Raw genomic sequence first — 12400 nt, 5'->3', positions numbered from 1 at the left:
CTTTTCCCTCTCATTTTCTCATGAATGTCTGTCTAGTGGAATTTTTCGAACAAACAACACAACACCAAAGATAACACAACAGATTGAATGCAGAAGCAGTTAGTCTTGTATTAAGCTAGACATTAAGGAGATTTGCAAAAATGTAAAATGGTATCATTCTTTTCCCTAAATTTTTGGTTTGGAAAATGATATTTTTCCATAAAAGTGTTATATATGTTAACATGTAATGAATGGATTATTGTAACCTTTAAATGAATTTAACATTTAAAAAATGCCTAAGTTTTTCTAACATGATAAATATTGATAGATATGACCCACACAGATAAAAGCTTTGGGGGTCGTCAATTGTTAAGTGTAAAGGGGTTGTGAGACTAAAAACTTTGAGAACCACAGCTTTATATTATAAAAGTCTTCACATGAGTCAAGTAGTGGCTGTGGGCCAGGCAGTGAGCTGAATGCTTTCCATGTATCAATGCATTTAATTCTCACAGCACCACCGGGAGGCAGACGACATTATTGTCTTCATTCTGCAGAGAAGGAAAGTAGGGTGGCTGGGTCATCTGGCCGGTGCCACACAGGGGCAGGACACAAACCCAGATCCAAGTGACCATGGAACTCATGCTCTCAATTAATTATCTTCCCCCCACTTATTGTGCCTTGAGAACACTGAACTTTTTGTGGTCATTAGATCTACCTCATGGAGTCTATGTAGACTCCAACACCTACTGTGTCCTTCTAGCCTGTCACCTTGGGCATCGTGGGGAGCAAGTGTAAATGGAAGGAAAAGAAAAGAGGCAGAGAATGTTAGCTGGAAGGGTGAGGGGAAAAGGGCAGAGGGGTGGGCCCTAGAGGTTAGGGTCTGAGGGTGCTTTTCTTGAAACTTTCCTCAGAACCAAAAATCAATTCCACTTAATGACGCCAGCTCTCTTCCCACTGTCTGCACAGCTGCCCCACTCGCTGTTGGGGTCAGATGGGAACATCTGAATTATATTACGCCATTGGAATGGGAAGCACAAGAAGAAAGCCTGAGGCAGCCTGGGAGGCCCGCTGTTTGGTCCCAGCCGCCATGGGGATGTGTTGTGCAATTCAGAAATGGCTTTGCTGATTTATGTTGGCTTTGTAGACAACGGGTTTCCCAATCCACGAATGGTTTTATAGAGTGAGAAGCGTAGCAGCCAGATGTGCCCTGAAGGCTGATAAGGGAGAGTGTGCATGGCGCCCGGGGCTTGGCGGCCAGATAATGGCAGGGATCAGGCAGGGAGGACAATTTAATTACAGGCCAAGCCTCCCCTCTTCATGGAGCCCTTTGGCAGGGGCGCCAGGCTGCCTGGTGCCCTAGGATGACAGAGGAGAGCCCCACGACAGCAAGCCGAATGCAGTCCGAGCGTACTCACAGGAACCAGTCCACTGCGATGATGAGCGTGATGTCGTCGGTGGGCAGGCCCACAGATGTCAGCACGATGACCATGGTGACCAGGCCCGCCTGAGGAATCCCAGCTGCCCCGATACTGGCAGCCGTGGCTGTGATACTGTTAGAGGAAGTCCCCAAACAGAAAACATTTGTTTAAATCTCCCCAGATAGAGAGCAGACCCTGTAAAACATGCACAGGGGCGATGTCTGACTTGCCAAGTTAACATAAGAGGACGTGCTTTAGAAAACTGTAAGTGAGATGGTATAAAACCCATTGAGCTAATAATCATATTAACTCATATTTATCAAATGCCTATTACGTGCCTCCTGATTTGTTAAGCATGGATTACCTCATTTGTTTCTCACAACAACCCTTAGGAAGTTGGTCCTGTTCTTACAGCTGTTTCTAAATGAGGAAACTTGTGCCTATATACTTTTTCACGTACCTGGAAGTATTTTGCAAGGTCTAAAATACTGTACAGTTACAAAAACAATTTGTTTCTAATAATTCCCCTATCCAAGCAGAGGGTTGTAAAGATTCTGAACTTTACAGGATGGTTACTTTGGTCAGAAAAAAAATCAAATTTATTAATTCAAAAGCAAAATGATTTATGAACAAGGTTCTGTAGCACTAGCAATATATATATATATATATATATATTTTTTTTTTTTTACTAGCAATATTTTTTATGGAGGCAGTGTGAACCTCATTTGTAAGGCACATAACCTGTCTGGGACTCAGTTTGTTAAATATCTATTTGATAGGCTTATGTGAGAATGTGAAAATAGTTTTTGAATAATAAAGTATTACCTATATATAAAGTGGTATTCATAAAGTAATAAGTCTGTGGAAGAGACTTCATGGTTCCCCCGCATTGTTCCCCTTGTATAGTACTAGAATGTTTAGCTGGTGTATGGCCGCCCACAATGAAACTATATTTCCCAGCCTCCCTTGGAGCTTAAACTAAGTTCTGGCCAATAAGACATAGGTGAAAGTGATCAAGCAAATTGCAGGTTGTGTCATTCCTCCTCCTCCCACTGGCTAAAATTTGGAGGTGATGTTGAGCCATCCTGGACCACCTGGATGAGGGTGATACCCCGGGGATGATAGAACCGCAAGTTTTGGTCCCTTACACTGTAGAACACCTACCAGCCTGGAGGGCTTTGTGGAGCGGAACTGCTCCACATGAGAGAGAAGTACAGTTCTATCTTGTTGAAGTCACTATAATTGTTATTATTATTTTTAACTCTGACACACGCAACTGAAACTTTTTCATAACGCAGGGCTTTTCAACCAGTATGTCAAGGTATGCCTGAGAATAGGTTATAGTTAACTGAGATATTGAGCTCCCAGCCCCAGTTTAGCTAGACTGGGCCTGGGGCTCCCAGAACCTCCAGGTCCGTCACCTCTGGCATGATCAGCCCCATCATTTTTATCCCAATGCATCCTACAACTATTATCATTTCCCAATAGTACAAAATATGTATACAGAGTCTGACATAAATTATTTCTAAATAAACATATATAGACATACACACACAAATGTGAGGGAACTGATAGAGATTTAAAAAGACTAAAGTGACATAAAAAACCAAATACAAGCCGTAAACCTGGATTTGATCTTAGTCTGTGGAAAAAGCTATACAAGATATTTTGAAACAACAGGGGAAATTTGAATATAGGCTGGATATTCCAGAAGTGCTTTTAAGAATCTTACTATTGTGGTTATGTGGGAAACTATCTTTATTCTTAGGTGATACATGCTGAACTATGTACAATGAAGTGTCATGAAGGCAAGGGGAGGTGGGAAAGAAGCAAAAATGGCAAAACGTTAACAATTGTTGGTTCTAGGTAGAAGATGTGTGTTGTAATATTCTTTAAACTTTCCTATGTATAAGACAATTTATAATAAAAATGTTGTGAAAAAACTAATTTATTTTGATTTCCAAATTGAATTGTTAATAATAAAACACACACACACACACACACACACACACACACACTAAAGAGCAGGGTCTGATCTGGATCGTGAGATTTTGTCTCCATTATACTCATTGGTCTGTTGTGCACGATGACTTTCATTAAGCAAAAAGAAGGGACGATATTCACATGTGCACATGGATATGCCTGGACTGTCTCCAGAAGGATACAAAAGAAACCAGCAAGCAACAGTGGTTGCCTCTGGAGAAGGAAACTAAGAGACTAGCGGAAGGTAGGAGAGGGAAAATTACCTTTCACTAGACAGTTCAAATAATAGTTAAAAAATAGGGTTTCCCTGGTGGCGCAGTGGTTGAGAGTCCGCCTGCCGATGCAGGGGACACGGGTTCATGCCCCGGTCCGGGAAGATCCCACATGCCGCGGAGCGGCTGGGCCCGTGAGCCATGGCTGCTGAGCCTGCGCGTCTGGAGCCTGTGCTCCGCAACGGGAGAGGCCAAAACAGTGAGAGGCCCGCGTACCGCAAAAAAAAAAAAAAAAAAAAAAAAAAGTTAAAAAATAGTCAACAAAAGGAAAATTCTCAACCTATTTGTCAGTGTGCTCTGTCATATATACTGCCTAAAAATTAACCCAAGAGAAAATGTTAATCCAGTTTTTGAAATGTATTTTTATTTTCTAATTTTCTCAATAAAAGCTAATGAATAATAAAAGCTAAAATTTCAATGCCTTTTATTGAAGTTTAACATTTTTTAAAAAGAGAAATATCCATACTATGTATTCTACAGATTTTAAAAAGAAAGAGCTGGATATGTTTATAGATGGTATACGGATGAGTAAATCAATCAAGTGTCAAGCAGTATGTATGGTATGATTCCATTAATTAAAAAAAAAAAATGTGTGTATGTCTGTGCATTGGAAAAGGTCTTTGTACACCAAACAGTAACCCTGGTCACCTACAGAAAGATGAGGAGTCATGGTGGCAGACAAGTTTCACTTTTTACTTTATACATTTCTGTATTATTAGAAATTCATTATTAATAAATATGCACATCTGTAGTTTAAAAAAGTAAAAATCTCTAAATATCAAAAATAACACTGTTCCTATGAAGAGTCCCCTCTCCCAGTTTCTTCACTCAAGCCCTGATCACCGGCTCATCATTTAAAGTCGTTCTTAAGAAAAGGTCGTATAGAATGTTCCTTGTACCTGATTGTAATAATCTGTCCAAAGTTCAGGTCGAAGTTGTTAACTTGAGCAATGAAAATGGCAGCCAAAGCCTCATAGAGGGCAGTCCCATCCATGTTAATGGTGGCCCCTACTGGGAGCACGAATCTGGTGACACGTTTGTCCACGCCATTGTTCTCTTCCAGGCACTTGAAGGTGATGGGTAGGGTGGCAGAGCTGAGCACAGTAAAACAGGACATGTCAGCTGACCATCCTGACAGTTCAGACTGTGCCTGTCCGTTTTGGTATTTTGGACAGAGAGTTCCTTCCTTTCCCATATCCTAAGTGAAAGGGAACTAAGTCAGCACTAGTATAAATAGGGGAACAGAGCTAGGGACAGTGGGTCCCCTCACGGGGTCATTTGGCAGCTCCCCTGCTTCTGGAGTCCTCTGTGAGGCATCACTTGTGATTACTCCCCATCCCCCAACAAGAGCCTGTGCCAACGCTCGGCCATCTCTCCCTTAGGCAAATGGCAACTGGACGAGGAAGATGAGAACGGGCAGGAAAGGATAGCTAATTTCCATTTTGTCCCCTGAAAGGGTATATAGCCAGCTAGTCTTTGAATCCCAACTAGGTCTGACTAGCATTGGAGTCAAAAAGCCAATTCCTATGTCTGGACGTTTAAAACCTGGAAAAACACACCCCTGCCCCTCAGTCTGAAGGTTCTGGTTCAAAGTAAAGTTTGAGGTACATTTTCTGATAGAAATAAGCCACGGATGTATGCGTACCTGGAGGAGGTTCCCAGAGCCGTGATGAGCGCTTGCAGCAACCCACCGATGAAAACCCAGGGGTTTTTCCGTGTTACCAAGAAGTAGAGGAGGGGCAGGACAATGACTGCATGGATGAGTAAGCCCACGATGACTGTCACTGTGTACATGGCAAGCTGCCCGCCAATGACTCCCATGTCTTCCATCTCAACAATTTTCCCTGCAATCAGGAAGAGGATGCCCAGAGGGGCGTACCTATGTAGAAGCAACACACGCACAGTTGGAAGTCTGATTTCCAACAAGCTATTCCACAGAAATTACCAAGTGATAAGAAAAAGTCAGAGAGTTGACTTCCAAACTTTTCTGCGCAGAATACTATGAGGACTTGCAGAAACTGTGAACTTCTTTCTTTTCTTTTTTAAAATACAAATTTAAATATAACTAGCGCATAATTAGGCTTTCCTCTCACTCAGAATTTCTCTAGGTCACAATTCTTTTTTTCTCCTAAACCAGAAAAAAAGGCAGGTTCAGAGGTTTTGCTACTCACCTCTTTTTTTCCTAAATAACTGTCATTTCACCACACCTGGGTCACTTTGGGGGTCCTCAGATGCCACCATCCCCCCATCCTTCTGTCTCCTGCTCCCCTGCTAAGTACTCTGAACAGTCAGAATCCACCAAACCAATATCCGGACTTCTGGGAGCATTTCCCACGTCGGAGCCTGACTCCCAAGCTAAAGCAAGTTGCACACGATGGCATTTCAGTGTTTTAGATTTGCAGACAGCTCTCTTAATCAAGGACAACTTTTATTAGTTTTTCCCATATTACACACTACTTATAATATTACTTAGTATCAATCTTTTTTTATTTAAATAAATGTACTCTAAGAGGAGATTGTATGTTACAATGCAAATGAAAAACTAGCACCATTTGCCATAGGTAGAAGGCAATCATAAAAGAAATTCAGAGCTATCAAAGTTAATAACATGCATGTTTGTACTACCACAATCAGGTTATGGGTGTTCTAGTTAAGTAATTATTACCCACAGGCTGCTACTGCCTTTTGTGATCTTTCGCCTGTAGACTCGAAAGAATGAACAACGGAGACATGAAATGTCTTGTACACATCGAATCAAGGCCCCGCTCTCTTTGTCCGACGTGTGCTGTAAACTACAACCCAACTCACATTACCCGAAACAGAGAAGCTGATCACCCGTCAGGAGAAGGGTCTGCTGGGAACTGTAGAGGACTTATTTCATATTGAAAAATACAATGGTTCTTTTAAAAGTCCTTTAAAATCACAGGCCAGGAAATTATAAGAGTACCTGTTTTCAGAAATGTAATAACTCAATGTTGAATGTGCAGGCAAACGTACAGCTAGAAAAGCTACATGTGAGGTTCATTCAGCAGCCTTGAATAGGCTTCTTTCATAAAAGAGGTGAAAGGTGGAGGCATTTTAATAATATGAAGATAAATGTCCACTTTCAGCTCTGCCAAGATTTCCAAGGAGGGCCCCCAGGATTTCAATGGGGACTCCTGGGGAGACGACATTCTGATCATCTTTGTGTCCCCAAGTTCATATCCTTCTTGAACAAACTCCTGAAAAATGGATTTCTCTGGGCTTTGGGGGCAATAAAGACAAAGGATATTTTTAATCATGATGGTGAGGGCTTTTCTTAGAAATGGATGTTTTCCTGCCTCAGGTGCCAAGAGGGAGTCTGGATTTAAAACAAAGGAAAAAGGGAAAGCAAACCTCACAGGAGGCTTAAACCTATCACAGGGTTCTCTCCCTGCTGGGGAGAGTTTACTTTCCAAGGTCAATGTTCCTCTGTGGACTTAGTCTTTTCCTTTGTCTCCTGCTCTCAACTTTCTTTGAAGGAAGTTGTGTTATAAATTGTGGCTTGGCCTTCCATAATACTTCCCATGAGTCCTTCAGGCTTGACGCAGAGTGGCCATTTACACTTCTTTCTTAGGACTGAAATGGAGGAGAGCAGAGCTCGGTTTTTCTGATGGTCTAGTGGCTTTTCCCTCTCCTGGGAATGCTCTTCTCTCCGTACTTCGTATGGCTAGCTGATCACCCACCTCCTCAGAGGCCTTTCTGTCCCATCCACGGCAAATTTTAAGCCTCTGCCCCAGTCACTTTTTATCACCTCACATCATATTATGTGAAAGAAAACCTCATGTTTTATTTTATTATTATTTTTTTCCATAGCACTTGTGACTAAAGCACATGGATGATTTGTTTGTTTGTTTAAGAATGTAAGATCCACACAAGGTCCTACTGTATAGCACAGGGAACTATATTCCCTGTATAGCACAGGGAACTATATTCGATATCTTGTCATAAACTGTAATGGAGAAGATTTTTAAAAAAGAGAATGTAAGATCCAGGACATCCTTGTCTGTCTTCTTCATTGCTATATCCATGGTACCTGGCATTAAATCCTTGGTATACAGGAGACAATCAATAAATAGGAGACAATCAATAGGAGAATGAATAACTAATTAGTTATCAAATGGAGGGATGAGGAATGGTATCCCATCAGTGCTGGAGTAAGGGAGTTGACACCTTTCAAAAACAAGGAAGCAAACTTATGCACACAGGCTTGCAGATATGTTCAAGGCCACTACCAGCCCAGAAAGTTACCGATTTTCTTGTGCTTACCCGAATGAGAGCATTGCAATTGGCCATCCTGCCTGGTGGCATCTTCCTCAGTACAGAACACAAGTTGATGGCAATAAGCATCTTCTAGATAGCATACATAGCAAATGGAAATACATACCACATTATCACCGCTACCAATCTCATGATGGCTTCGTTAAGAGAATCAAAGAACTCTCTCAGGGCCTGGCCCTGCTCCTTCATGTTTCCAATCACAAATCCGAAGCACATGGAGAAGACAACTAGTCCCAGGGCATTGACCCCATTCACAGACCCTGGCACTGGGACTAACTCCTCTGTGATCCTCGTCAGAGTCTCCATGGCCTCTGACACATTATTTATCACGGCACCCACAAGTGTTTCATTGGACTGGATGGGCACTTTAAAGCTTCTCTTCTCATAGTTGGTTTTAAACTTAAAAAGAAAAGGCACAACAGGGATTAAAGGTAATTTTTGCTTTCTTCTTTTGTACTTTTTGCTTGGATTTTCTATAATGATATACATTACCCCAAATTCAGAGAAAAGCGTTACACAAAGTATCTATCTACCCTGTCTGTCTGTCTACCTATCTATCTATCTATCTATTTATCTTCTATCTATTTACTTATCCTCTATCTAATCTGTGACAAACCTCTACTACTTCCTCAGCACAGACACACACACACACACACATACTCAAATACACAACAAACCATAACAGGAAAGAGGTTGAAGATGGAGTAAACAGATACAAGTGCTTCTGCTTTTTTCTGAAACCCTAATAAAGTGACTATAAATTCAAATATTCACAATAATCCCTTTACCCTCTACGGGTTCACGTGAGGGGATCATGGACAAATCACCTAACATCCCCTTGCTCATATTCCACAGCTGTGAAACAGGGATAACTGTGCTGGTTCCACCTCACAGTGTTGTCGTAATGATCAAATTAAACAGAATATATGAGAACATCTGGTAAACTTTAAAGCACTATACTAATGTTGGCTAGTGGCGCTCAATAACAAAGCCCTTCAGGGACTAGACTTAGTTGGAGACTTCGGTGAATATTAAACAATTGAACATCCCCAAAACAACATTCTTCAAAGTATTCCTGATAGTATTAGTTCTTAAGAATAGTTGTGTGAATAATAGTTGAGGATGACAACCCAGTTCTCAAGTCTATAGAAGAGTCTCCTCTTATTCAAGAGATGGTCTTTTCCCTATAGCTTCTGCATAGAGGCCCCAGACAGAAAAGGCTGAGTGTATTACTGTGGCTATTTGAAACAATTAAGCCCATCTCTCTATGATTTTTAACGAGAGCAGAATTTCTGGCCTTCACATTGACGGGGGTAAAGCACCAGAGAGAGTAATAATCTATGGATGTTGACTGGATCTAGAGTCTAGGTGAAGAAAGCACAGCTGTACACGAAGGGCTGGGCCATTTCTCTACCAAGAGTAAATGGAAGACATTTTTGTCCAGTGGGAAAGCACTATTCCCAAACAAGGACATGGCCAGCTGTCAATACTGTAGACATATTCCCTAAACAATCAGTGGCACTGCTCGTAATTTTAACAAAGAAACGGACACCTTTTTGTCAGTCAGCTCTCAAATCTCTATTCTACTGGGGTGCTTATGCATTTTATGGATTGTCTAGGGTGAATTTTCAATCCCAATTAGCCTTTCCTACACCTCCAACTCTTTCCCCTTAGACACAGTTTGCAGCCTACACAGAAATTGCAACCTCATTTGCATTCTGATCTAAGACAAATGGATCTGGGATGATACATTTGCTTCCCTTTCAGAATCCTGTAAATGCAATCCCAAACCAAATACAATAAATCTTCATGAGTCAGCACTTTCTCCCAGCGTTGCTAGAAATCAGCATTTTTGATGTCACCTAGTGCCAGCTGACTAACTGGAATAGTCAGCTCTGTGGTGCTGGGGTTGGCTGGTTGGGTTGAAAGGGGTTTATTATTTATGATTAGAGTTGTTTTGAATAAAGAGAGATTTTGCCCTTGCAGGCTTTTTTTGTTTTTTTTAAATAAAGAAGGAATTCTGTTTGAATTTTGCAGTGCGCACATGCATTACCTATTAAAAATGGTCAATACAAATTTTAAAAAGGGAAAAAAGCAGAGTGTAAAACCTGGTCCTCCATGAGTTTGGAGTTTGATTTTGTTTGTTTTACAGATCCCAAGCACAAGGGTTAGGGAATTACAACAAGGGTGAAGTGACACCATCTGGAGAAATGTTTGGGAGCTATTATTTAACAACTAGAATGTCTAGTTGTTTCCCTTTTAATATCTTGGGCAACAAAGCTTTTTTGTTCAGGTGATGTTAGAATGAACTTTACTAATTTTATCCCCTAATAGTAAAATGTATTTGTGTCTTCAACACAGAGAGCCAAGAGTTGCTTGGATTTGGGGCTAAAGGGAACTGGATTTCACTATGGCCTCCTGCTAGGTTTCTCATCAGCCTGGATACCCCTTCCCAGGAAGCAGAACAGAATGTAGAAGCAAAAAGAGGATGGAATTTGAAATCAACACAATGAATTTGAATTCAGGTCTGCCATTTACTACTTGGGAAATCTCACACCTACTACATAACCTCTCTGAATTATCATAGATAAGTTGTCTCATCAATGAAATGAAGACAATGATACCCCTCATATTTATGTGAAGAGTAAATATAACATTAGTGCTTGGAAAAGAGGGGACATTCAATACATGATGGTGGCAGTGCTTTCTGATGTGGTTCCTCCTTTAGAATCTCTAAGGCCCTTAGTAGACTTTTAAAAAAACAACCCATTGATTTTTAAAATCAAACCCAGAAACTTGAATAATCTCCCTAATCTTTAAAGCAAGCTGTAAATATATCTTATACTGGAGTTTGCTTGCTTGGTGAGCTTTTGTTTATGGGCTATGGGGGAGAGGAGAGAGAGTCTCCTGATTGGCCTTCTTAATAATTAACAGAGACTTAATGAGTCATTTGTATGCAAGACATACAGTGTCTGGCAACTAATAAAGCCTTCAGTACAGGGAAGACCACCCCCACTCCTTTCCCAATTCCCCAGAAAACTCTAGTGCTTTCCATCCACTTGGCAAGAGAAGTGTTTCTTACTACAGAGAAATGGGAAAAAATTAAATTAAATTAAAAAGAGAATTCTACTCTGTTTGGTACACCAAAGAGGAATTTTAAAGGTGAATTAGTAGCTGTGTTTACCTGTTTAAAGCAAGCTTCCACCAGATTTGGAGGGAACATATTCCTGCAAAGAAAATAATGGTCACTTGAAAAATTCCCAAATAATAAATTAGTTCCTTAAATACTTTTTCATTGTGTCTAAGGTAAAGATTGCACTGAAATAAGCAGCAAATGGAAAAAGAGAAAGATTTTGGTGGATCTTATGAAATGGGACATAGGTCATCCCTCAGTGTGGCCCATGTAGTTTAAGGAAGTTCCAAATTCAACTCATCTGTCCTTTTGTCAGACAATGGGATTTTTTATTCCAACATCAAACCCTGCTCCTAGGAAAAACCCAAGCGAGAATGGAAATGCCTTTTATCATAAGCATTCTGTTTAACTGAGGTATTATTCAATAATGGCCATTTTGGTATCATGCCATGTGTTTAAGGACCAAGTGCTCCGAATCAAATGTCATGGTTAGACTGTTCTCCACAGAGTCCTCCCAAAGGCCCTCTGGGGGATGAGATATTGACTGAATTGCTAGAGCTTCTGAGGCTCTTTGGTGACCAACAGGGAGAGGGCCCACAAAATTTGAACTTGAGGCCCATGTGGCAGGGTTTGTTACTGCCTCAGTGCAGTGTTTGTGTTCATGGTGGGGAAGAAGTAAGAGGCAACACTCTCGCTGGGGAATCTCTAGCCAGCTGTATGACCTTGGCTAATTCATGGCACCCATGTAGGTCTCAGCTGACTCACCTGTTAAAGAGGAGATTGGATTAAACTATCACTAGGGCTCCAAGACTAAAGACTGCGGGAGAAGGAGACATGACCCAGGCAGCTGGAGAGTCTGAGATTCCAGCAGGTGTGTGTCGTCAATCAGATTTTAAGGTTATAAACTCTGGTTTCTTCCTACTGCCTAGACCAGGGGTCCCCAGCCGCTGGACTGTGGAGCAGGTGGTGAGCAGTGGGCCAGCCAGCAAAGCTTCACCTGCCGCTCGGCATCGCTCGCATTACCGCCTGACCATCCCCACTCCCCAGCCCCCATCCATGGAAAAATTGTCTTCCACGAAACTGGTCCCTGGTGCCAAAAAGTTGGGGATCTCTGGCATAGACCATCCTGTTTCTTTGTCCTTCCCATCTATGCTCTATGGGTCTGTTTCTACAAACCCTGAGAGAAAAGTGAGTTTAGGAGATTCCAAGATAAATGCTCGAACCAGGCGTCTGGGTGGGGACAGGTTAGTCTTACACTTGTCACTGGGGCAAGGAGAGGCAGAAACACACCAGACAGAGAATGACAAGATCCCAAT

General features: G+C 41.5%; 1 protein-coding gene across 3 annotated transcripts in view; it reads right to left on the bottom strand.

The window, feature by feature from the left end:
• Positions 1 to 12400, bottom strand: part of SLC1A3 (solute carrier family 1 member 3) — an 88562-nt gene that overhangs the window by 16372 nt on the left and 59790 nt on the right. For all 3 annotated transcript variants that reach the window (XM_022599212.2, XM_089908763.1, XM_089908765.1), the window contains 5 exons: positions 11136 to 11178; positions 8058 to 8350; positions 5298 to 5531; positions 4552 to 4746; positions 1395 to 1529 (listed from right to left, as the gene is read on the bottom strand). In XM_022599212.2, coding sequence (XP_022454920.1) covers positions 1395 to 1529; positions 4552 to 4746; positions 5298 to 5531; positions 8058 to 8350; positions 11136 to 11178 — 900 coding nt within the window. The remainder of the gene's footprint in view (positions 1 to 1394; positions 1530 to 4551; positions 4747 to 5297; positions 5532 to 8057; positions 8351 to 11135; positions 11179 to 12400) is intronic.

Source organism: Delphinapterus leucas, chromosome 3 (assembly GCF_059928025.1).
Source record: "Delphinapterus leucas isolate spDelLeu-1000000601 "Yukka" chromosome 3, BTC_Dleu_Yukka2, whole genome shotgun sequence".
Classification (NCBI taxonomy): Eukaryota; Metazoa; Chordata; class Mammalia; order Artiodactyla; family Monodontidae; genus Delphinapterus; species Delphinapterus leucas.
The sequence above is the reverse complement of the archived record's forward strand: the minus strand, read 5'-3'. Positions and strand labels throughout refer to the sequence as shown.